The 26,270-nt window shown below is 34.4% G+C and overlaps 1 protein-coding gene across 5 annotated transcripts in view; it reads right to left on the bottom strand.

Moving 5' to 3' along the window:
* Positions 1 to 26,270, bottom strand: part of VPS13A (vacuolar protein sorting 13 homolog A) — a 118,786-nt gene that overhangs the window by 36,263 nt on the left and 56,253 nt on the right. For 4 of the 5 annotated variants that reach the window (XM_084504875.1, XM_084504877.1, XM_084504878.1 and 1 more), the window contains exons 36-55: positions 26,020 to 26,144; positions 24,926 to 25,095; positions 24,073 to 24,293; positions 23,278 to 23,510; positions 20,969 to 21,061; positions 20,092 to 20,448; positions 19,206 to 19,307; positions 17,737 to 17,892; positions 17,347 to 17,608; positions 16,190 to 16,350; positions 14,322 to 14,425; positions 11,820 to 12,117; positions 10,285 to 10,680; positions 9,393 to 9,497; positions 9,150 to 9,295; positions 7,442 to 7,481; positions 6,236 to 6,364; positions 5,355 to 5,488; positions 2,878 to 3,007; positions 819 to 1,054 (exon numbers count right to left, since the gene is read on the bottom strand). In XM_084504875.1, the coding sequence (XP_084361001.1) occupies positions 819 to 1,054; positions 2,878 to 3,007; positions 5,355 to 5,488; positions 6,236 to 6,364; positions 7,442 to 7,481; positions 9,150 to 9,295; positions 9,393 to 9,497; positions 10,285 to 10,680; positions 11,820 to 12,117; positions 14,322 to 14,425; positions 16,190 to 16,350; positions 17,347 to 17,608; positions 17,737 to 17,892; positions 19,206 to 19,307; positions 20,092 to 20,448; positions 20,969 to 21,061; positions 23,278 to 23,510; positions 24,073 to 24,293; positions 24,926 to 25,095; positions 26,020 to 26,144 (3,598 nt within the window). Of the gene's footprint in view, positions 1 to 818; positions 1,055 to 2,877; positions 3,008 to 5,354; positions 5,489 to 6,235; positions 6,365 to 7,441; positions 7,482 to 9,148; positions 9,296 to 9,392; positions 9,498 to 10,284; positions 10,681 to 11,819; positions 12,118 to 14,321; positions 14,426 to 16,189; positions 16,351 to 17,346; positions 17,609 to 17,736; positions 17,893 to 19,205; positions 19,308 to 20,091; positions 20,449 to 20,968; positions 21,062 to 23,277; positions 23,511 to 24,072; positions 24,294 to 24,925; positions 25,096 to 26,019; positions 26,145 to 26,270 lie in introns of all 5 variants that reach the window. The other variant, XM_084504876.1, reaches the window with a different exon arrangement.

Genomic DNA, 26,270 nt, shown 5'->3' with positions numbered 1-26,270 from the left:
TAGGTAATTTCATTCTATTCTTTACGGAAAAGAACAGAAGCAAGGTGCATCTTCAGCCCTAATGCCCAGGTGTGCTTTGTGCTCCAAGTGAAGAATTCCTTCCTCATGTCACATCTGATCTAAATCTCTCCTCCATTTGTTCAAAGCCATCATTCCTGGTTCCATGGCTACACTCCCTGAGAGAGTCCCTCTCCAGCTTTCTTTTAGGCCACTTTTATGGGTAAGGTTAGGTGGCAAAAAAGCAGGAAGAAGGCAGAAATATTGGAGGGATCAATTTTAGAGAACTGCGTGTTCCCTTGCTGACTAGCATTAATAAGGAGTGCCAGCTGCATGGAAAAGAAGTGGGAAAGTACCTAAGGGCTAAAGGATAATTACTCAGTCAAAGCTAGTAAGAACTACAAGCTGCTACTGCTGCACCAGGATTTTCAAAATAGAAAACAGAAACGTTGCTGATTCTATCTGAAGATAGAAAAATTCACTGACAAACTATCCTCACATTCTATTCCTTAAAACTCTATTATCACTTCCCAAACTATACAGACAGGAAACAACTCTGTTCAATGTATTGGGAAGCTTGGTATACAGTTATGCTTATGTTGCAAAAATATATACATCCACCCACATATACAGAAAGCATTTGCATTAATATAAAACACAATGAAACCACTTCCCATTACAACAGCAAAATATAAAAATCCAGTTCTAAATACTCTTATGCAGATCTCTGTGCTCTCTTTGATTCTACCCAAAAATGAAATTCAGTTAGTGAAAATACCTTAAGTTAAACATTTTATATCGCTGCACACTACATAAGTTACCTTGTAATTCCAATGTAGGACACCTCCTGCTTTGTATAATTATTAACCAATGAAATTCCGACATCTTGTAAAGACAGAATGATTTCTTGTTCTGCTAGTTCTGCCTTTATACTTTCATACGCCAGTTTAAAAACATTCTTATCTTCAGTGATCAGGACAATACGCTGCAAGCCTTCAAAAAATGATGCTAAATAGACCACTTTTCTACAGTCCAGGCTGAGTACTTCCATTTTGTCCTACAAAACAAGAGAGGAAAAGTTTTTACAACAATATTCACCACTCTACCCGCTACAAGAAAATGTGAAAGTCTTAATAACATGAACTGAAATAGGAGACCACTTTACAAAGGTATAGGAAAATAACAAAATTTTTAATTATGAAGTTTTACAGCAGTCTTTCATTCTCTCTCTCTCACACACACTTTTGAACTGAAAACACCACTTATTGGCATAAGCTCTAGCAAACACAGTGCTGTTACTATTCAGTGCCCAAACCTCACTTATGTGATTCCTTATTGTACTTACCGTATATGGAATTTCATATGTATGCTAATCTCAATTACAGACAAAAAAAAATGCTGTTTTGCTGTTGTTAGGTGTTGTTTTATTTTCTCCCCACCATAAGTTAGCTAAATCACAAAAATCCATAGCACTCTCCCATCCATTGAAATCCATTAATGTTTTAAAAGCAGCACCTGAAAAACACCTCTATTTTTATCTGATGTACTTTCAGAAAAATCACAGTGTTTGCCTAGACACTGCATGTTACCTTCTTTGTTATGGAAATAATGACATGAAAATACACCATTCTAAAATATTTCCCTATTTCTGAAACTAAATGAAGCTGTTTTGGTATGTTACACACAGGTTTAGTACAAGACACCTTTTAACATATACTATCTCAATTTTTTACTGAGACAAAGTACCACAAAGGGAAGTTCTCCACTATGCCATACACCAGACACCTCTGGGTGTTCACTGGATCCTTCACTGAACATGTTCAGGAAAAAATAAGGAAATCAGAGCACCATATTTTATCTGTCATTTTTGTGTGTAATGTATTAACTCACAGAAAGTTCTGACAGGCATTATAGTCTGCATGGATTGCACAAAAACTCATAACCAGAAGAATACTATCATTTTCCTTCTATCAAATGATCCTGTGCTGCTTTGTGAGCAAAATCACACCATAAACATCTCAACAACTTAACTTAGCTTTTTATCACAGATAAGACTTACAGAACTTGCAGGGAAAAACACCTTAGTGAATAGAACATTTAATATACGTTCAGTTCAGTTGAAGAATCAAAACCTTATTAAGAAAGTGACTAACACCAAACAAAATATTTAGGAGTTTCCTTTTAAAGTAAAACAAGAGCAAGTAATGTAAAATTACGTAGCAGTTATGGCAGAGGCATATTAGCTTCCATGGTTAGTGATCTGAAAATCACTAAGTCGTGGCTGCACAAGTCAGCACATTCTGCAAATAATTCTCCTCAATTTTTACTGTTGAACTATTTTCCTAAGAATAGACAAAAATTCCATAGGACATGCAATTTGAAAGGCAAACCAACAGTCTTGATTCAATCACATGAAGTTCCTCCTGCATCAGTTATCCCAGAACTGAATTAGGTCTACAGCAAGACAAAGTTCTAAAGGTGAAAACCTTTCCTGTACTGCCAACAGTGGCTAAACATAATGCTATTACGCAAACTTAGCTATTCGTCTAATCATGCGTATAAATTGTCAAGAATATTACAGTTCTTCCTTTTCCAACTAATTCTACGTGAGGATAATAAAAACCACGCATAAAAGTATAGCCAGCATACACACCACTATTCAAGCTAACATCCCCAGCTTTTGCATATGAAGCTACAGAACAGCCATCTTTATTGTGATTTGAGTGAATCTGCTCTGCACAGTGCTTGTATCAAAATAATGCCTAGATTTATTAACAAAATAGTGAAAAACAAACAAACAAACAAGTAAACAACCTGCATCAGTGGATACAGAATAGGATAATAAATAAAATTTAAAGTAGAGCTACATAATAGACGTACTTCCTTTGGGGTGATTTCCTCAGTTATTTTTCCACATTTCCATGTCAGTTTTCTAGATCCTGCTGGGTCTGCCCAAGTGTACAACACTGCCTTATTTGGCTGAAGACAGCCTTCCAATTGACTGAGGGAGCTAGAATGAAGTAATACTAAATTAAAATGTAAGTAAACATTTTGCATCAATGACATTTGCATTCTAACATATCCGTTAAACAACCAAGAACACCTTTATTATTTTTTAAGTAATGAAAATGAAAACTGAAAACAGCATTAAGGGTATAAAAACATGCAATAAAACGTCCTCAGCACAATTAATAAAAGTATTATTTAAACTTAAAAACAAATATTTATACTTCATAAATAAATTATACCCAGTAGATTTCAAAAAAACATTTTCTTTGCCACTTGTGATTAATATGGAAACATTAAGTACAGAAAAATTAGAAAGCAGAGCTTATACACACAAAGAAGAAAATTCGAGGTTTGTGCTGTCTAACATTAATACTCCAAGATATATAAAAAATAAAGCATTTAAAGTCCACTGTTTAGGAAAGCTTTCCTCTACACAATCTGCTGAAAGGAAAAATGTCTAGTATTTAGTATCTAGATATAGTGGGTATTTTCTGGCAAACAGATTTTAAACACTATTACTCTTCTACTATCTACTTTATCACAGTTAAAACAGGCAGACTTTTCTACTACAGCTCTGGAAGGAGCTTGCCCATTGTCATATAGTTCATTAAAATATTTATGTATTAAATTTACATTGGAGATGAACAAAATCCCAACAAAATAAAAATGACTAATCCTTACAGATAAAAAAAAAAATGAAGAAAATGCTTTATTCCTCATATAAAATGGAGCAGCATACAGCTGCAATCTTTGTATTTGAGTAACAGCTCTTCCACTTCTGAAATAAGTATATTTTGTCAACACTGGTCTGACTGTCTGAAAGAGTACATTTGGCTTTTAAAAGGATACTGTCCATGAGCACTATAATAATGCTTACACTTTGCACTGCAAAATAATAATGCTAATAGTATGCACTGCAAGTATAAGAATACAGTAGCATACAGTAGCAAAGCATTATGAAGACATTCCATCTTGAGAACAGAAGCAGTACAGCTGCACTCCGGTTGTGCAGCACAGTGCTGATCAACATAATTTGCTGTGAGCATTAAGTCACTCCACACAAGTAGAATGCTTGGCACCATTCTGTACTACGCCTTGAAAAATGCTTTATGCAAAAAAATGTGAACAGAAGAATTCACGTTTTAAAGACTTGCACCCTCAACTTCAAACACTTACCCCAGTTCCATCAGGTGTTTGAGAAAACCAAGACAGAAATAAATTTTCAGTGACTGCAGATAATTCATATCTGTTAAAGTAACCTAAGTTTCAGTCCAGCTTAACAAAACTTACATAACTACCCATCTGTTTTCCAGTCCATTCCCTCATCTCTCCTATAAAATTTTAATTTATTAATTTTTATTATTTCTGCTAAATCTAAACTAAACATAATCGCACTGGAAAACTTTCAAATCTAACTACTTTTCCAGCTCATCTATTATTTATTTTACCCAGTCAGCACATGCATAGTTCCAGAATATCCAAGCAGATCCTTTGCCCCAAAAGGGATGCAAGGACACAAAATTGTTGTAAAATGAGACTCATGCTTTTTTAGCTCACAAAATATTTTCTTTTGTTTCTATAAACAGGTGACTGGCTTTACCACTCTGTTAACTACTAATCCTATTCAGTTTATAAAACAAAAGGTTTTTGGGTGTTCTGACAAAACTAAGACATTCAATTCAATAACAAATAGGCTTTTCTTCTCCATTATTTCAGCTCACGTAGTTGAAATGAAAAGAAAGTTTTGGATACTGATCTACTTTGCTCTACAATTTCATAGACTGCTGATACAATCGGAAAAATATGTTCCTGTGTAGGAGATGAGAGTATTCTACAGAGTATCATTTCAATACTGTTTTACACAGCACTCTAACTTCTTCCCATTATTAAATAAACCTAAAATGCTGATTTATGTATTTTGTTAATTCTGTATGTAATTTAGGCTTTTTGTAAATGTACAGTTTTCCCTCTCACTGGAAACAACTGAAAAAAGACTGGCTCCATCCTCTTGACACCCTCCGCTCAGATATGGTAAGGTGTCCCCTCAGTCTTCTCTTCCAGGCTAAACAGGCCCAGCTCTCTCAGCCTGTCCTCATGTAAGAGGTGCTGCAGTCCTCTAATCATCTTCGTAGCCCTCCTCTGAACTCGCTCCAGTAGCTCCATGTCCCTCTTGTAATGGGAAGCCCTGAACTGGACACAATACTCTAGCTGTGGCCTCACCAGGGTTGAGTAGAGGGGGAAGATCACCACCCTGTTGCTTACCTGCTGCTAAGCAGACATGGTTACAATACATGAAATAAGTGATGTGTCTCATTGCAGATATCCACACAAAAACCCTTCTTGCATACCTTTGTCCATACTCAATAATTTCTTCTTCAGTGTGGTTTATCAACAGAAATGGTGCTGCGCCATCATGGTAATTAGAAAAGGTGATCACCGTAGAATGTTCTGTCAGGTTAACATCCACTATAATTCCCCCAAGCTATCAGATGCAAAAAAATATAAAATAAGTAACAGCAGAATTAATTTCTAATAAAGCAAATGTAATTCAAATATTCCTGAAACTTTTACTGTAATAGGATGAAACCACCAAATAGTGAAATGCACAACCCGTTCTAACATGATTGTAAAAAAAATTCCAAATCATACCGTTATTAGGAGACAAACACTGCATTCAGTAACAAAAATTTTGCAAAATTACAAAAAAAAAAAAAAAAAAAAAAAGAGGGGTTCTATACTATCAAAATCTAGGCTGGTAGTAGAGGAATCTTCCTTGAACCACTCAAACTCAGTAACGCCTCTCAAAATATTCTACTATGAAAAACATCAAAGTATTTCAGAACTGCTGCTAGATGAGGCTATTTGCAACGTAGTGGCAAATTTAGTGGCATCAAAATTACTTTTCAAAGTAGCAGTTTCACTTCACGGTTAAAGTAAATACTTTGCAGCCTTAGCTGGAAAACATGGGGAAAAAAAAGAATCTTTCTTACAGTTTCAACAGTCTGTTTCTCCAAAAAGCATTTAAAATGAAAAATGTACATATCCTTATATAAACAGGACAGCGTGTGAATGAGAATAATATACTTGCATATATATAGCCTTTTCCTAAGCTAAGGTTCTGAAATATTTGATCGAGTCTAAAGGCAAAAAAAAAAAAGAAAAAAAAAGAGGAGAATGAAAACAGAGAACTTATTTATGCTGTTTTATCCAATTTCCAAAGGTCATTTACCTTGTTGTCCAAATGCAGTAAGAGACAATTTTCTTGCTTATCAAAATTTATCTTCTTTGGAGGCAGATCTGAATTTTCAACTCTAACAAGCAGTTTGTTGGCATCATTTTCAGGCCAAAAGGGAATACACTATTTAAAAAAAGCAGGCATTTTAAGTGAGAAGACAATGACATTCCACTTCAGCCCAAAGTTCATTTCTAAAATTTTACTCACAAGTGTAGTGCAGTCTGACCAGGAATTCTATTAAAACACCTGAGTAATTACTTACCTGAACACAATAAACTGAAAGGAAGTCAAAAGAAAATCAGACTACAGTGAAGAAACAGAGGCAGTAAGGAGCTAAAAGTAAAAATGTAAGACTTCGTATTCATAAGAACAAGTAGTCTTAAAATGGATAGTGTATGCAAAATACAGAGTATAAAGCCAAGCAGAGGTATATTTATTTCGTTTAACGAAATAAACGAAATAAAGAAAAAATCCATTGTCAAACCTGTATTTTTTTCTGTTAATAGATCTCTTGCAAAACAAGTCTAAACTACAGATCAGTCTTATAGTGACCATCAATGACAAAAAAAAAGATATTAGCATAAATACACTCCTAAGTAACTTGAGAAAGCAGGATATTGGCACATTAGCTGTTCTTTTGTGATAATATATATATCTATACACACACACAACCCCACATATTTATGTATATGTATGTATGCATATGAAATACGGAAATAAAATATGAAGCCTTAGTCAGAGTGCAGTCTGCTGTTTTCACCCACAGTTGAATTCACAGCCCTTCTAGGTTTAAAAATACCACAATCTCTCTTCAATAGTTTACATTCTGAATGATAAGACAGGGAGGCACAACACAAAAAAGTTTTAATCGCAACCAAGGAAAAGTTTGGAGCAAATGAAAACAGTCCTGCCAAGGAACAAACTATGATTAGCCAAAACTCTCAATTGCATTCACAAACACTCAACAGCATTCTTATAAAGTTCATGGTGGTTCTACACTCAGAATGAAAAGACCAGCATAAACCAAAGACTATCTAAACACATAATTTTTCCTGTATTTCAAACTGTTCACCCACAACTTTCAAAGCTGCAGAAGCATCCCTTTTCAATACAGATTAAGAAAACAGATGTTTAGATTCAATTCCATTTTGAATCCTAGAATTAGATCTTCAGTGGTGAAATACTAGTTCACCAACTTACCATGCCACTAAGTTCCCTTTCCCATTGTTTCTCACACCACAGGAAGCAGAAAGACAAAGGAAAAAAATATAGTTAAACCGCAAGACTGAAGATGTTACCTACACCAACACATATTGTACAGACAAAAGAAATTCAAATTATGTTGTAATACAGCATCAAGTACAGCAAGCAAGTCTTAACATGGAACATAAGAGAGCTTAGAGGAAATTTGAAGAGAATCAGTCAACAATAAATTAAAGCTTTAAATCAAAACTAAAATAAGTAAGGAGGATTGGCATAAGAAGTTACAGAAGCAACTATAGAGAAATGAAAAAATATTTTTTGCAATAGTCATAAAATGATGCTGTTTTCAAATGTTTTGCCACATACTTGCTAGCTAACTGCTTCACCAGACATTATATTTATATTTCTACCTCCACTCCGTAGTCAGAGTTCTAATCTGTATTTAGCAGCAATCTTATCTACAGCCTTGGTCAATATTTTCTTTCTTTCTTCTTCTACAGATGCATGCTGGTCAGGTGTCTTCCACTATACCTAACTTAAATCATGGTCCTTGACAAGCTATTTCATACTAGTCAATATCCAGCAACCCCCTCCTATTGCAACCTTTGGGAAACAACTGATTTTTCTTAAAAGTAGAAATTAAAGTTTCTGACAGATCAACTGCTTTCCAGACAGGAAACGGGTCCAAGAATAGATGGGCTGTACACAAGGATTGTTTTTTCCCTGAGAAGACAGGCTATTGGTTGCCAAGAAAGAAGAGTGGAAAAAAAGAGAAAAGCAGCAGAAAGGATTCTGCTTAAATGAAAACAACAAAGTAGAATGAAGGAGTTGGGGGGTGCTGGGCAGGGAAGTGAATGAAGCTGAGATATTATGAACTAACATTCTAACAGGCTTGTCTCTATTCTGGGTATGCTCTCTTCCAAGACCCATTGGAGGAGAGGAAGAGGGAGATTTCACTCTTCCCAGAAGGCAGTATTCTTTCAGCTCTCATAGACCTAAATAACTCCCACAGATTGGCTATGTTTCTCCTGCATGTCCTGAAGGAAGCTCACAATATATTAACTCAGAGGCACTGAACTCAAAACACACACGCACAAAAAAAGTGTATTGGTACTGCAGTGCAAAAAGTGAAGCTGCATGCCCAGTCTCCAACTGAGTAGGCTTTGTAAACACAGACAAAAGCTGCCATTTCTGCACCACTTGGCCTGAGTGTCAGTGATCCATCTCCAGAAACAGTGCATTAGGAAGTTAAAACAAAACAAAACAAAAAGTGAAACAGAAGAACAGTTTGGACCTATCTGAACTGACCCATACAAACAACCTTCTTCCTATAAGCAAGTGGCATAGCATGTACCAGGTCAGCCAAACCACTCTACCAGGTATCAGTCCAAAAACAGCACACAAATTTCAGTGCCACTGCAGAGGGAGAACACAGTAACAGCAAAGCTCTTTTTCCGCATACCACTACTTATAATGCTGGTAACACCAAAAACATTCCAATTATAAATGTGAAGCAGGTTTACAATAAGTCCTAAAACAACACTGAGAAAAGGTAAGAGAACACAGATGACTTACTAAAAAAGCAATACAATTTATTCAGGCATTGTCATTGAACACTGCATGGCTCTTATCTCCTGTCACTGAGTGTTAAAACTAATTTTTTTTTTCCTTAAACAATTGGAATAGCTTCCTTGGTAAGTTTACCTGTTGCAAAACAATGGGTATCCACTTTTCTTTGCCTTCTTCAGCTACTTCCAAAGTGTATGTGCTTCTATTTGAGATCATAAAAAATGGAGTGAAAGTCACAATTCTAGTAATATTAAAACTGCTGTTGTTTATGGTGACACCAACCTGTGAGTAGAAAAATATTGTTAGACAGATGCTGCTCTGTTCTTACTTCATTTATATTTGCAGAAAGTAATGAATTTGCATGGTAAGTTTCACTCACTTGATACTCCTTTTTATGACTCTTGCATTTCACAGAACCATGACTTCCAACAGTGTCCAGTGAAAACTGATCCGACAGTTCACTATCAGTTACCATAAGCTGCACCTATAAAGAAGCAGCCTGTATTAATTTTCAATTTACGAACACTGACATCTGGAATCACATATATAGACATATATACACATAAATGTAAGCGCATATTGGAAACACTGGCATCTGCATGAAGAAGTCAAGACAAGACAACTGCCAGTATTGACTCATTCCTCAGTCAGTAGTAATCAGCATTAAAAATCTCATGTAGGAAAGTCAAATGTTAAGTTGCAATTTAACCTTAGCTTACTACCAACTCAGACTGTATCTAACAACCACAACTGCAAGTATTCACTTCTCAAGCACTGGAGCTTTACATTTTTAAACTAATTCTAAGTCTTTTAAAATCACATCTACAGTATACAAATGTAAACCCAAGTGCATACTATTGTTTCTATTAAAAAGACAAGACATTGCAATTGTCAGTATTGACTCACATAAAGGTATTTTTTGCCACCATTAACTACAGGCTATGTGGAATACGCATTTTAAGTGTAAGATACTCCAGAAGAAGTAAACATGAAGATCCTGTCCTCAACTTGTCACAAGTAAAACAACAACAACAAAAATGTCCTCAAAAAAAGTAAAAAAAAAAAAAAAAAAGTCCTCAACTTATCATAAGTAAAATTTCCTAGACAAATCAACACACTGTATTATTTAAAATATTCTGCCTTTAGACAGAAATACAGTAAGATTCATGCTGTTTATGGAACATAACAGTGTAGATAGCTTTCAAAGTGTAAAAACACTCCTGTACAGCAAGAGCAAACTACAGAGCTTCAAATTTTACTAGCTGTAATACCTTGTTATTTTGGAAGAAGTTTTTGGGCTGGAAAGAAAAAAGTAGTGGCTTTTTGTAATCCGGAGGATGCTTGCGGTGGATACCATCAGCTTTGTACTGCAACATTCGACCAGTTTTATTTACCATCCAGTATGGACTGTGAATTGCTATAACCATCTGCCCAGTTGTGTAGGTCACGTGGACAGCAATATCCAGTTCAGTCTTATCCAGCTCTGTGATGCAGTAGAATGTTGTGAAGCTGATTTCTGGTAGATTACTTTTTACATGGTACTCACTTTTCCAGTTTTGATCTAGATAGTTCAGCAACTGTAAATCTAATTTTGTTTGATCCAAGACTGCATTATGAATCTGGGCTGAACATCCGTCTTCCAGAGTGTTATATTTGTTCCCATTTCCCTTATTAAAAAAAAAAAAAGTGTACATTTTCTTATCTTTGACAATTAAGATACAAGTTATTTACGCAAAATTGTAAAGTGATTATCATATTATTTAACTGTTACGTTCTTAAACATCTAAATACATTTTACTGAAAAAAAAATCAATGCATTGTCATCATGTCATCATTGTCATCAAATCAATGCATTAGTATTTAACAAAAAACTGTCACAAAATTCAAATGCGTGTAACGTTTAAATGACAGATTTCTTCAACACGGTATTTCTTTCATTGAATTCATAAGAGAGATACAGAAAGAGTCTGTTACTTCCAAACACATGGCAGAGGCCATGGTCTCTAGCTCTAGTAATTGTGCATTTGTAATAAAAAATTATTATTAAACTATTTTACCTGCATCCAAATACTAATCATTAAGGCTGTTTGAAAAAAACATTTCAGTGCCTACCCTATTATTCTAAACCTACATCAGTAAGTAGTGGAACACAATCAGGACATATCCTCAAAATGAAACATTTAGTACTGAGGAATCAGTGTCAACACTACATGATTTAGGTGTTTTACTTGACAGTGGCTCATGTCTAGTCTTGGAATGATGGCCCACTAACAGTCAAAGGGCACCTAATTGTTTGATTTCTTCTAAAAAGAGTGCACCGTCTTGCACTTCGGCTGCAATTCAAGCCAAAACCTGGGAAAAATGCAGCACTGGGAGAAAGCACACCATTCCTAAAAGTTAGTGACAGCTAGTGACAGCACATACAATGCTAATGTAGGCTGACATATTTGTGTTGCTTGAGGTGATCATAATCCACAGGAAAAACTTCACTGCTTAGGTTAGGCTCAAGCTGCACAGAAAGTGACTCTCCCATAGGATTAAGCTTATACAGTGTAAACTTCTCTTTCCCTGTGTATCTAAAATATGTGTAATTAGTGAGGATTAAACCCACCATTTTTCCCATTCTGGTGCTGCTTCATTTCTGTAGATACAGACTTACCCTTCCAAGACCTGTAAACCCTGCTACAGAAAAACTCTAACAGAAGCCATTTCTTTAATATCAATTTTCAAATATAGTTCAACCAGCTAATCAACTTTTATGACACAGGTAGGCAACACCACAAAAATGGAAGAATTGAAGAATTACCTCTACAGAGTAAGTAATGTGATATGGAAGAAGATTGCGGAGAAGAACAGAAGGCCATAAATGAACGACATATGGAAAATCCCATTGATCATCTGCACATAAAGTAGATGTCAACGTGTCTTTTACTATAACAATATTGATGATAAAGGAGTGGTTAGTTGACCTCACAGACTGGCATTTCCTTTGTAATAAGCTGTTAACATTTTTCATAATTTCGTCAAATGTAATTCCTTCACACATATCATATTCTCCATCCACTCCACTTTCATTGGCTATAGGTTGCAAACTCAGTACAGATCTGTAAATGAAATCATTTAAAAGAAACTCAGTATGAGATTGAATATTTTAATTACAATAAAGTAGAATGCAATCACAGAATCACAGGACAGCTGAGGTTAGAAGGAACCTCTGAAGATCACCTAGCCCAAGCCCCCTGCCGAGCAGGATCACCTAGAGCACATTGTGCAGGATGGCAGCCAGGTGGGTTTTGAATATCTCCAGAGAAGGTGAAACCACCAGCTCTCTGTGGTTTCCATGTTTATCCTCACAGTAAAGAAGTGCCCCCTCGTATTCAGCTGGAACCTCCTGTGCTTCTGTTTGTGCCCACTGTCTCCTGTCCTCTCACTAGGCACAACTGAAAAAAGACTGGCTCCATCCTCTTGACACCCTCCACTCAGGCATTTATGAGCACTGGTGAGGTGTCCCCTCAGTCTTCTCTTCCAGGCTAAACAGGCCCAGCTCTCTCAGCCTGTCCTCATTTAAGAGGTGCTGCAGTCCTCTAATCATCTTCGTAGCCCTCCTCTGAACTCGCTCCAGTAGCTCCATGTCCCTCTTGTAATGGGAAGCCCTGAACTGGACACAATACTCCAGCTGTGGCCTCACCAGGGCTGAGTAGAGGGGGAGAATCACTTCCCTTGACCTGCTGGCAACACTCTTCCGAATGCAGCCCAGGGTATCATTAGCCTTGTTAGACACAAGAATTTAGTAAAATAAGTTAGTAGTGCTAACAACTCTAGTATTACTTAAAATATTGATGATTTCTGACAGTAATTCATTGTCTGCCTTTTCTTGCTCAAGTCAAGAAGCTAAAAGTATTTTAGATCCCAAAGAATCCTAGATTTGTACCAGCTGTGGGTTTTTGCTCCATACCTTCACATGCTTTACTCAGGCAGAAGGGGCTGCTGGGGATTCTTATGAAAGGCTGCTGAAATCCCTTACAAGAGCTGTTATACTCCATTTTCCATGAAAAAGGTATGAATAAACAATTCACTCTTTAGACAGATCCGCAAAATGTGCCCTTCTTTCTGGTCAAGTTATGCATTAAATTAATGGATTATTTTTATAGAAATGGGTTTTGTAAGGCATCCGCTTTAACCCAATCGGCTGCTCCCTGAGTGAAGATTTTTGTCAATGAACATTTTGTGACTGTCTAGGGAGACTCACCAATAATCAGTGTATTTAATCAGAAGGTTGCTAAACCTTATTAATAAATAATCTTATTAAATAAAATATGTATAGTTAGAAATATTGGTGAACTTAATAGCATGTTCAGTACATTGTAGCTTATTTAACAAAAAAAGAAAATTGAAACAGAAGGATTGCTTTCAATGACTTGTGCAGAACATGGAAGCATTCTATAACTTTTATGATTGCTTTGCAAACTTCAGCATAAAGAAACCTGCAAACTGTAATACTTGCCAGAAAAGAAAAAAAAAATGGGGGGGAAGGGGACATGTTTAGGTGAAAAGAGATGGAAAAAGCCTCTACATTTCTAAAAACAGGCAAAGTAAACATCTGCATAAAAGTTAGTGACAGTTCAGCTAAATGGTACTTAGCAACTCACTGCAGTTTCAATTGGGTGTAATCTTGAAGGTGCTAATAGCAGCATAGCTATGCTGGAACCCAAGGCTGACAAGTTTTCTTCTGTATCAGTGATGTGATGTGTGATGAAGTGCCTAAATGTATTAGTTTCAACTTTAGGTTTAAGTACTGCTAAAAACAAAAAGACAACTTTTTTTTTTTTTTAAAAAAAAAAAAAAAAAGCAGCTGTACTATATCACTAGACATCATTCCATTAAGAAAAATGTCTGTACTGTATCATTGCATCATGCATCATTGTGTCCCAGAAGCACCTGGAATTGAATTGTTAGAGACAGTCAAATGCGCAGCTAATTTGTTTGGTAAAATGGATTTCAGAAGTCCCTAAAAAAAACCATTTCAACTAAATGGTATCCTAATTTAACTGAGAACACATGCTCTGAGAAGATCCTAGCCAACAATGATAGTATAATCACAGTATAATATTATACTATAACTATACTATACTACAGTATTATACACAGTATAAACAGTATTATAATTATACTATATTACAGTATTAGGTAGCAATGGGAAACAGTTTTGTATTGTTTTTTAGTATAGTTATATGGATACAACAACTGGCAATGTAGAAACATATTACATGACAAAAACAAAACAACAAAAAAAAAAACAATAATGTACCTGTATGCAGACAATGGTATGTTGAATTCATTTTCTGGTGATGCAGTCCCTAAACATCTTCCTTCCTCAAAAATATTGAACGGGATTGAAAAATGATTCCTTATCTACATAAAATAAAAATCCATCAAGATACATTAGGAAAAAATGGTAAGATAAACTTTTCTGAGCCTAACAGAATACAGAATGAGGACTCTCTCACTGTTTGTCTTACCCATTTGCCATTCAAGGTCAGGTATTTCAAAAGAACTGTCTCTAATACCAGCAAATCTCCTTAAACGATTTTGTTGTGCTGTTTAATGTTATATTTTAATTATGAAATTACTATATTAGCTGTAAAATTCTTTTCAAGGAGAAACATACCCTGCAAAATCAAAGACAAGTAAATCTGAACTGTCTAACAACTTTCCAAAGAACTTTCTTTTAAAAATACAACAGATACAAAGCTCTGTGGGTCAAAATTCACATGGAAGAAAACAGAAGGGAAGCAAAACTTTACTCACAGTTAAATGATTAACATACGTTGAATTTGGGTGAGCATTTAGCTCTTTTGTTCTTTGCAAAAATTAGTTTCCTATTTCAGTGTTCATTTAATTGTATTATCAACTCTGGGAAATTAGTCATAATCAGTTGCTCCCTTTTTAAAATTTTCAATTATTTAATGTTCTCCTTTTCAGGTCTCTCTGAAGGAAATGTCTAAAATTGCCTAAATAATCTACAAATTTTACATAGACATATATAATTAACCCAACATAAAAGCATGCATTATATATACATAGAATATCGTTCTTTCATGTCATTAATGTTAAAATTGTATTAGGTTTCCAAGCAGAGCAGTTTCTTCAGTATAGTAACTTTTTATAAATGCTGCACAGTTACCCAGTTCTGATATTTCAGCACACAACCCTATATAGAAGAGTGACAGTTTGGTTTTAATTACCAATGTTGTTGTTTTATGTGGGGAAAAAATAGAACCACATGCATCAAAAAAATACTTGTTATTCTTTCCTGTCCCCTCTGAAGCGGCATACCTCCTGGATGTCCTAAGACATCCAAGCTCTCATTATGTAATAAGGACACAAATACTAGAAAACTGCTTTTTTATTTTTGACCCATTTGCAGTTACATCAGGATCTTGTGCAACCACAAGAAAACCTAGACAGTGACCAAAATCCAGTTACCATGTTGATATCAAAGCTGAAGTGTTAACATAAGGAAAAAAAAAAACAGTAAATCTGATCATTAACCATGGACACTATCATAGAATACTACTATTTGGACCATCCATAAAATTGTTTGCTTTGGCCTAAGAAATTACATGTCTATCAAAAAGACTATTAAAGGTATGCTGAAAGGGCTCACTCTAATAGTTTGGTATTAAATTTGAAATGCAACTGTCAATGGCATAGGATGAAGAAAAAGAAACTACCCAACAGAAGGATAACCTTGAGGAACCAAGATAAATTTAAGAGGTTTGAAAATTTCATACAGAGCAAATATTTCACAAGGCTAAAATTAGAGCAAGTATTAGAAAACGTTAGTGATGAATTATGCTGATCTAACATCTGGTCCATTTCTAATACTACTCCATCCAGTCCCTTCATCATTTTGAAAAAGCTTTTTGTTCTTGAAAATATCTTCTAAATCTCTTTATAATAAATACACAGCAGCAGATTTATATTAATTGTTCAGATCAGTTTGTAAAATACAGTTGTAAAAATATTTATTTATAGACTACGTATTTATGATCATTTACATTATTAAAAATTTAACCAAAAAATAATTATAATGTAGGGGATACCGGATATGTACTGGATATATACCTATACATATATGGATATGTACATACTGGAAATGTACTGGATATATACCTGGATAGGAGAACGTATAGTTATTATCTTGCTTCCTTCAATAGTATCAATTTGGCAGACAATGGACCTTTCAACACCTGATTCCTCATGCCTTACTCTGTAAATACATCGACCCACTTTTGTTAATGGAATCTTCTCCACAGTGGAATGATTATGTGGACCTAGAACATATAAGGTCAGAAATGAAAGTCTCAAAAGGGGGATAAAGATACATTTGAAATACAAAAATGTACATTCAAGAGTATTTTATGTACCACTTTACCTCCACAAAAATTCAAAGTAAACAAGGACAGCCACCACTTTCAGTCTGACAAACCTGTCGTGTCACCAAATAAATAGAATCATAGAATTATTAAGGTTGGAAGAGACCTTCAAGGTCATCAGGTCCAGCCATCCCCATACTACCAATGTCATCCACTAAACTATGTCCCTAAGTGCCAGGTCTAACCTAGGAAAGATTCTCCCGCTCCCTCCCCCACTCCACCACAGGAACAAGCATAAATGAATAAATTATGAATGTACATAACCTAAGTACATTCCATCTTTTGCCTCTGCAAATAAAATTGGTGCCTAGAGAGAAATATTTACAAAATATTATGGCTTACTAGAAAAGTACAGCACATAAATATTAGAAAATAATTCAACTATTAATAAATAATATGGTCAAGAGTTGTTTGCCAAATCAGTTTTGAAAAACTGTCAATTGCTATGACAAACTAACTTTTTAACACCATTAAAAATCGCTAAATTTTATTTCAGCTTTAACTGTGTTCTTTAAATAAAACAATACTTTCTTAAAAGTAACTTCTCTCAACATGTATACATGCATCCCTCAGTATTGTTAAAAAAAAAATAAATTGGCAGCTTAATTCTGCATTAACTTGTGAATACAAACAAAAAGCATTTGATTGCAACGAAACTAGGATATAAATATTAGTTATCTAAAAGTTACCATGGTAGGAAATTTATTTAACAAGCAATATACATGCAACTTTTAGCTAAAAAGGCCAAAGCAGGATTTCAAACACTGGGATGCATCTATAATACGAAGAATCATTCCTTTCATGTTGTGCAGTCCTCCAGTATTTACTGACAAGTAGAAGATGCATCATGCCTCATGCTACAAAAACATAAGGTTTATGAACTTTGGAACTTACAGATTTGAATGTAAAACCTTTTGCTACTCAGAGTGGTCATTGCGGTGAACTGGTCACTCTCATTTTTAGTTCTGACATATTCCATATTTAAATTCTCTCCATCTACTAAATGAAATATTTTTGCTCCAAATTCGACATTGAGGACACTAAAGGAATCACTGGGTGAGACGGTGATGGGAAGTCCTAAAGAATTTATTAGTACAAATGGTGCTCGGTCTTTTTTGAAGATGTCTGAAGTTTGACTTGCTGCTTCAGCAAATGCCTAGAAAGCAAAGATACAAAACACAAATATGAAGTAAGTAAAACACAAAAATGAAGTAAGGCTTCAACAGAAGAATCTGTGCAAACATACATTTAACACAAATCTGACACTGTCGTTATCTTTCTTACCGTGCCCAAGTTACTCAACATTTGTAGACCACATTTGGATAGTGTAATATTCAGCTGGTCTTTTGAGGAAACATTTATTACTGTTTTATGTTCTGGAACTTTGTAGTTTTCTTCTGCATCTGATTCAACCACTGCTTTTTTAGGCTTCTTCTTCATCTGAAAGGAGATTTATATATTTTTTAATTCTTATCTGATCAATCTTTCTGTAAAGCAAGTCTCATGACTTTCTTTTTCTACTCTTCTCTTCCTACTTCTGTGCCCTTACTATTTTCCTATTTAGTTCATGGTTTTATTCTCAATTTAAAACAGAAAGAGGGAAAGAAGACGGCAACAAGCAAAAGATAGATTTCAGAAGTCAATTAGACTGCAATTATAGCAGCTAAATTTATATTTATTCAAAAATAAATGTCCCCATATACTTACATACCTAGTTAATGCTGTGTGAAAACATTTATCTTAACACATCTAATATGACTATATAAAAACTATATACATAGTTTATTTCTCATTCTTAAAATACTAACTCTAAATATAGTCTACATGTTTCCAAACCATGTACTCACTTTGTATGTTTTTTTTTTAGTATTTGACAGGAAAAAAGAAAAAAAACAAAAACAACTATATGAAGTATTTTCCAGCACTTCAGTGTTTCTGGAAATGATGCATTTCCAAATGTTACATTTCAAATCCTAGGCAATGAAGTATGAGCTTTGACTCACTACCTTATACCTTCCTCCTGCATTAGGTCTCTTATCTTTTTAGGAACAGTCATAAAAGCAAGTTCTTAATTTCTGAGGTCACTGCTGTAGAAAGCTGTTTGATACTAACTTTGTAGGAGAAGGACATTTATCCCATTCTGAACAAGCTCTCAGGCAAAAAAAAAATACTGAAAAATTACACAAATCAGCTAACAATGCAATAAAAGAGAGTTAAGAGAGAACAGGGAAAACACAAATAAAAATCCATCTTCTTTCCTTAAAAAAAAATCCTTATCTACTTTGAAAGCAGAATCAAGACTGTCTTCAAGAGGGAGATGAAATAAGAAAAACAGTATTCCCACGAGTGTCAGTGCTTCCAGTATGGTACAGATACTACCATGGAACAATATGAGTGTTCTATCTTTCCAAAGCCACTGAATGTATCAATAACATATGACCTGACTCTTTAGACACTTTAACATAAAACCATCATGATTATCTAGTGCAATAGGAATCAAACCTTCCTGTCACCTAAAAGACAGTATTATTTAAAAGATATGAGAGTCTGGATGTTTACTGGTGCAAGACCTGGTTTCATTCACTAACAGGGAAAAAAAAAAAGTATCAGTAACTATGAAGAAGGAACAAAATCATTACATATTTTTTTTAATATCAGTAATAAAAGGTGCAGAGTACATACAACATAATTTTATTCCCCCCCCCCCCCAAGGAATTAAAATAAAAGATTTGAGTTTAGCTTTGGAAATATACCTTGATTTCTAGAATCCAGGGTTTGAATAAATCAGTCTTCTCAATTTCTAGTGGTTCAAGTAATGGTTCCCACACCCCGAACATCTCATTAAAATAATGTACCTATGGGAAATGGAAATGTCAGTTAGGAAATTGCATACAACTTAAATCAACAAAAGCTCTACAGATTTTAAGACTTCAAATTCTGATTTTCAAATATATTAATTATTTTGGACTATAGAAGACAGTCAGATTGTACTTTTAGTCAACTCCTACCATAAGATGAAGTAAATAAATTAAGTAAATAAATGAGGCATGCAAGTCTCTATTGGGAAGACCCATTTCCAAATTAAATTGCGTAAGGTCTGTCACTTAAACTATAATTTTTGCTTATGCTGTAGGCACTAGAAGTCTGAAACACTATGAAATAAGGATGAATCTACCTACAATGACCAATTAATTTAATATAACTAATTTCCAAATATTGGAAATTTTGGAAGATTTATGTATGAAACTGATATCACATAATACTTTACATGTACAGAAATGACATATGAATATATTATATTGCAATCTTAATTTGCCATTGTCACACAGTTTTAGCCAGCTGCTACTCCAAAACTTAATATTGTCACAACAGTCCTCTGGGAAGCTGTATTAAGCTTAAATGTGGATGAATGTCACATTGTATAAACTCAATTACTATCATTAATACCTTATATTTAATGCATTAGATTTTCACTTTAGCTAACTTAAGACCTTATTCCTGTCCTGCTGCTACAATACATGTATGTACCATCAAGAGCTTAATCATCAAATATACGGGTGATTTTTCTTTTATTTTCTAAATAAGATAATGAGCTTAATATCTTAAGAGAATTTTTCTTCCTCAGCTAGGATTCCTCACCTCTAGCTCAAGCTGAGAATGTAGGTTGATAAGTGTACTCCAATTTTTGACTTCTCCAAGAAATGAGGATTTGGCTAAGAGCATTGGTACAGTTCGGTGGCCAACCCCAGCTTCAAGTGTTAGAATGAGAGATTCTATACTCATTTTCAATGACTCTCCTGTGGGAACCAGTTCAGAGGTTGGATTTGAGTCTTCATTTTCATTTGACTCTTCAAGAAACCACATTTTTAGATTTTTTACATCTTTCATATTCCACAAGTCTGGAGGAATTTGACTAATCTCTTCTTCTGTTGTTTCTGCAGTTCGATAAAGGGCGGAGGTAATAGTGATTACTGTATTTATGATAATTGGTGAAACCTACAAAAAAGAAGTTGGAATAATTGGAAATGAGAAGCTAGTACAGGAAAAGGTATGCTACTTTCAGACACAAAATCTTAACAAATCATGTTACACCGACAAAAAAGTTCTCTACAATAGTTCTGTTCTCTACAGGACTCTTTCCTCACATATGAACACGGATTTCTTTCCATAAGCTACATTTTAACCTGTTCATATTTTCAACCCCTGCCTTTCTTCCAGATAGGAACTTTCAAACCTATACCGTCCAACACCATATATGAATGCTTCAAAACTTTATTCTGTACATCAGGCTATTTTATAGTACTCAGCATCCAAAAACACTGTGACATAATAGTTATTAAATTTTCTTTGTTTTTACATCCTAAACAGCAAAGTTACCTGATGAAGAACAGAAACAATTCACCACTTCAGTCATTCCTGATTTTTTTTATTTTTTTAAGAAACAAGCACAAGCAACTTTAAAGCCTTCTGAGCAGGAAGGAGCAGAGAACTAAAAGCCATGAAAATATCGACCTACTTTTACTGTCAGAGATTTAATCATTAGATCAGCTGACTGTGGATTAGTACCAGATTGCTTCATCTCAAAGAAGAAGTCACAAGGCTGCAGTACCTACACAAAAGAGTACAAAACACGTAGAGAAAAATAAAAGTATTCTAAAAAGCATATAATTTTAAATATCATACATTAAAAATACTGAAAAGTAATCATTATTCGTTCTTCAAAATTAATGGCAACCTTAACAGTAATATATTCTCCAATGTAAAGAAAGAAAGGCATCAGAAGCATCACCTCAGTTATTCTCAATCATTAAAAAGCATCAAATGTCAAATACAGGAAAATGTACTACACTATGCTTGTGACTTTTGAGGGGAATCAGACTTTTCAGATAGTGAAAACAAAGCAAACATACTGAATAAATACATCACAAAATCACAGTGACTCAGTTAAAGCTTTGTTTTACAGACATTGCATACTCCTATTTACCAAGGTTAACCAAAACCTATGCGTTTAACAAAGCAGGCTGATGTAGTTAGTGTCTGTACTCCTGAAACTATATTGACAGCAAAACTTACTCTTGAGTTCCTTATCTGAGAAAATAAGTGTTTTTTTTGTTTTTTTTTAATAAAAAAATTTCCAGCAATGTTAATTTTGTAATCTTTCCCAGCATCTCTGTCCACATCTAAATCATATACTGGAGGCATAGATATATGGTATTTTAGATAGATATTTTCCCCAGTGAGTTTGATCTAACAATTTTCAGTCTGTTATTATTTCAACCACTGCTGCTCAAATTCACCATCTTATTTATTTATATATTTTTGGTGGTACAGTAAAGAAAGAAACATTCTTCCTTAGACCAATGTACATGTGAGAAATGCATGGAAAGAACTTCATTATTTGCACCACTCTAAATTCAGGAGCTAGCTTGCTGAAATCTGGGGAATCTATTCATCTGGAGGACAAATTCATCTACCACTAGTGTCCTCAAGGTTTAGGCATTATAAAATCTTCATGTGAATATGAGTCTTCAGATATCTTACAATCTTCATAAAACATCATAGCATACATTTTCTTGCTTGACTAAATTCAGTGGAATGTCATCTGAATCTCTAGATCTCTTATTAATTTACCTGACTGAAATTATATTGTTTATGGTAAAGCTGGGTTCAGAGATTTCTTATTTTTCAAAAGGGGCTAATTACAATGCTACCTGAAGAGAACATTTTATTTGACCCCTTGAGAATTTTAAATCTTGAGAACTTTCCGAATCATTCCAAGAGGGCAGGTACTATTTTGAGTACCAAAACTAATATCCTAAAACGCTTCTTCTTTCATCATAAAGATTCTGTCAGACAGATCTTCTGTTTCTACAGTCTGAGATGTGAGAATCTGGCAGGAGTTGTTTTTGTAAGAATGAAAGCAGGGCCTGAATGCTTTTACTTTCATTCTATAAAGATGGCCACATTTGTGCCACATTTACCACGTACAGAAATGAAAATTAAGAGATTCTGCACTGTATTGTGTCTATCAATGCAAAAATTACTTTCTCAACTACAGATTTTTAACAGACTAATGCAATCAAAGATTGTCTAGCCCAGGAGTAAGATCATAGAATCATAGAACAGCCTAGGTTGAAAAGTACCTTAAAGATCATCTAGGTTCAACCCCCTGGCTCTGGGCAAGGTTGCCAACCACTAGAGCAGGCTGCCCAGAGTCACATCCAGCCTGGCCCTGAATGCCTGCAGGAACGGATTTCCATGAATGTATCAGATAAAGAGATGGAGTGGAAGTCCCTATTCTTTGCAATTACCGCTTTGTTTTGGCCTACGTAGCTCCATAAAGTAGGCGGGTTTTTATTAAAAAAAGTATTTTTATAAAGTATTTATGAATAACTTACTGTACACAATTCATAATATATACTTTCTATTCTGTCTGTGATCCTTTGTTATTCACTAGCATAGCTATTTAACACAGTTTCAGACTGAAATTCCAAAAGGAGTATACTTCATCCGAAATAGTGTATTCTCACAAAATACTCTTTATTTGGCTTACACTGGACATCAGAGGTCATTACATTTTTACTCCTCCAGGCCCTTAATTTTTCCATTGTTATTGAAAGCAAACCTCAACGCCACAGATTAAGATGAAACTCTTTAGCTTTACACACAAAAGAGAATAAAAGCAACAATATAATCCAAACAAAAAATTTATTAATATATCCATAATAGACATTCTAATGATAAAAACTTCTCAAGTAACTTACATTCTAGTAGCACAAGTAATATAGCATCTTTTCAAAATAAACTGGATGTTATTAAACTCACCGTAGTAACGTTCCCTTTCCTTTTTTCTGGAAGGAATGGGCATGCTTTCACTTGTATCTCTTTAACAGCAGCTGTCATGCTATACCTTTCAGGGCTATTTTTAATGAAGACTTCACACTGTGTTGTAACCACCAATGCAGGAGCATCACTTCTTGTTAAATCAGCCACAAACACAATCTCTGGATTTTTAACAATAATGTTCATTTCCATTGTAGAGACAGGCTGCACAGGTGCTTCAAAAACATAAATTCAATTTGATTAATTGCTCAAAGCTTAAACTGTCAGTATTTACATCTATTGTTTTTATTGTTTATAACATTTAGAGGTATTCTAAAGATTTAGTGCTAAGATCTAGCAAAACTGGCATCAGGAAACATGTAAATCCCTACCACTGACCTATTTCTAGACTCTTTACTGCAGATAAAAAACTTTTAAAGCCTTAACTACTTTCAGGCATAACAAAAAATCATGACTGTGGTAGACAAACAAATCTAGGGATTGCCAGATGTAACTCTCCTTTTCCAACTTATTTAATTTTAGAAATCAATTTTTAGGCATTTCTGAGAAGACAGAGCATCATTTGGAAATGAAGACTGAAGGTCATAAACCAATTTTCGTGATGCAAAGAAAGAAACATCAATGGTTAAAAGAAGCTGTTCTATACACACAAAACAACATAAAAAGAGTATTATAATTTTTTAGAGTATTATTATGCTGAGTATAACTAGATATTTATTTAAATATATTTATTTATTTTCTTTAAAAAAAAAAAAAAAAAGTATTTCCAGCATGTACCTTGCTCTTTTAAAGGTAAAGACTGCTTGAGATTTCTCTGTGCAGCAGCACTTTCTGCATTAGCCTTTAGGAATATATCTGCAACAGTAAGTAGAAATTCCATGCTTGCACAAAGGTATATCTCTTGAACAATCATGTCAAAAACAGTGCCATCTCTCCCCTGCTTATAGCTTATATCCACCATAACTTTCTTTTCAAATCCATGCTTCATTTCCACCATCCTGAAAGACCATTAAAGCAGCATTTAAGGAAACAATAAGAAAAGAGCCACAAATAATGAAAAATACTCGATTCTCTCCATATGCAATACATTAACAAAACTGTACTTAAAAAGTGATACTGAAAACCTTGAAGCTTAACCAATGCTTTAAAGCATAAGAAATCAGTATCAACATAAATTCTATAAAACTTCAAAACTGACAAGACTCCTGCATATTGGCAACTGAAGGTGTTAATAATTTTAACAACATAGACTATTACAATTATTTGTTTACATTTCAAAGTGTTATACCTAAGTTTGTTATTCTTTGGAAAGAAAATCTGAGTCTTACTGCCCACTGGTTTATTAAAACAGTAAATTAAAAAAAGTAAAATGAAAGTAAAAGAAGTTTCCTTCAGCACTTAGCTACTTCAAGTTTGTCAATAGCACCTGTATTGGTCTGTCACAAAAAATCATATGGAACAAATGGCAAAGAGAAAATACAAGTCTTATTCACAAACACTGAAATTGTAACATGTACAACAAGAACTACCTACATCAAAAACAGCTGTTTTTAAAAGAACAGTAAAACAGAAATATTTGTAACTCTATGGCAAGCTCCAATAAAACAGTAATTTATGTCAAAACACAGACCTTGGTGTAGCCTTCTGGATTGACTGTCTTTTATCATCTAATGTACAGTTCGCTAGCTTGACTGAAGCATTCATTGAACCATCTGATAACATTTTGACTGCAGCTGACATTAAAACTAACTTAAACTCTGCAAGCTTCAACAGGTCATCTCTCTGATCCAAATTTGTAACCTGTTTAAATGGAATGAAAATATATTTGTAGGATTGCTTACAGGAAATGGAGATTACACAACAGTGTGCTATACAGCTTTATTGTAACTGCTAAGAGTTCTAATAACAATATACTAAATGAACTCGCTGATAATTCAAAAGACAACAAAAATCAGTAACACACAGGGAAAGTTCTGTTAAAAGAAAGCTTTACCTTTCTACAAGATTGTTAGAGCAAGTCTACTTTAGTGAAAGGGTAACTGTGCTTAAAAGAAAGTAGAACTGTCATATGTAGGTTCTGATTTTTTTTTTCTGTTTTTAAGTTTAACAATATGCAGATTAAGCAAAAAATGCCAAATGTGAGAAATTAATTTTTTTTCCCTTATGGCTATATGGGACACTACGTAGTGTCCAGCCAGTCTTCAAAATCTAAACTAATACACTTTTTTACAACAAAATACTAACATACCTTTTGTCAGAAATTTGCTGACAAGTTTTAGCAGTTTTTCTTTTTCTTTTACCAAGAAAACTAAAAATGCATTTGTACTGTGATACGTATTCTAAATCTCTCTCTGCAACTTTACTTAGGTGTCCACACAAGTATGTATAACTAAAAAAAAGGCCTGCATTCCTCTGTATTTCCCCTCCCCCAAAGAGTCTTTTAATCAAGATTAAAAGATTTTAATCAAGATTTTAATCAAGTCAGCAAATTTGAAGTCAAATCACATCACAGAAGCTGCCACGTATGATGTGTTACCATTGGCCACTGTCTTTCCTGACAGCTGGTTTAGTTAAAATAATTTTTTATCATTTATATTGGTTTTGTTATTAGTACTAGAAATCATTCTCTCTTCTCATAAACCAAAATATTCCTGTGCATAATTTCCAGGACTCTAGGCAACCTCAAAATTATTTCTTTCTCCCTGAAACCAAAATTATACCTACCTGTTTTGAATTTGGACTATACAGCACCAATGTCAGGGAGTCGAATCTGAAATCCAGTTTTAGTGTTGTTTTTATTTTTACAGGTGAGTGCAATTCTACTACAGCTGATGTCACAACTGTTACACCTTTCAGAAATTAGAAACACATTAAATAAAATAACTTGACAGTAAATATGGAAAATAATATGTATCCTCAAAATCACTATAATAAACTACAGCTTACCTATTCCTCCACATGTAAACCCATTACAG

Source organism: Aythya ferina (genome assembly GCF_964211825.1).
Source record: "Aythya ferina genome assembly, chromosome: Z".
Taxonomy (NCBI): Eukaryota; Metazoa; Chordata; class Aves; order Anseriformes; family Anatidae; genus Aythya; species Aythya ferina.
Note: the sequence above shows the minus strand (reverse complement) of the source record. Positions and strands in the feature narration are given on the sequence as shown.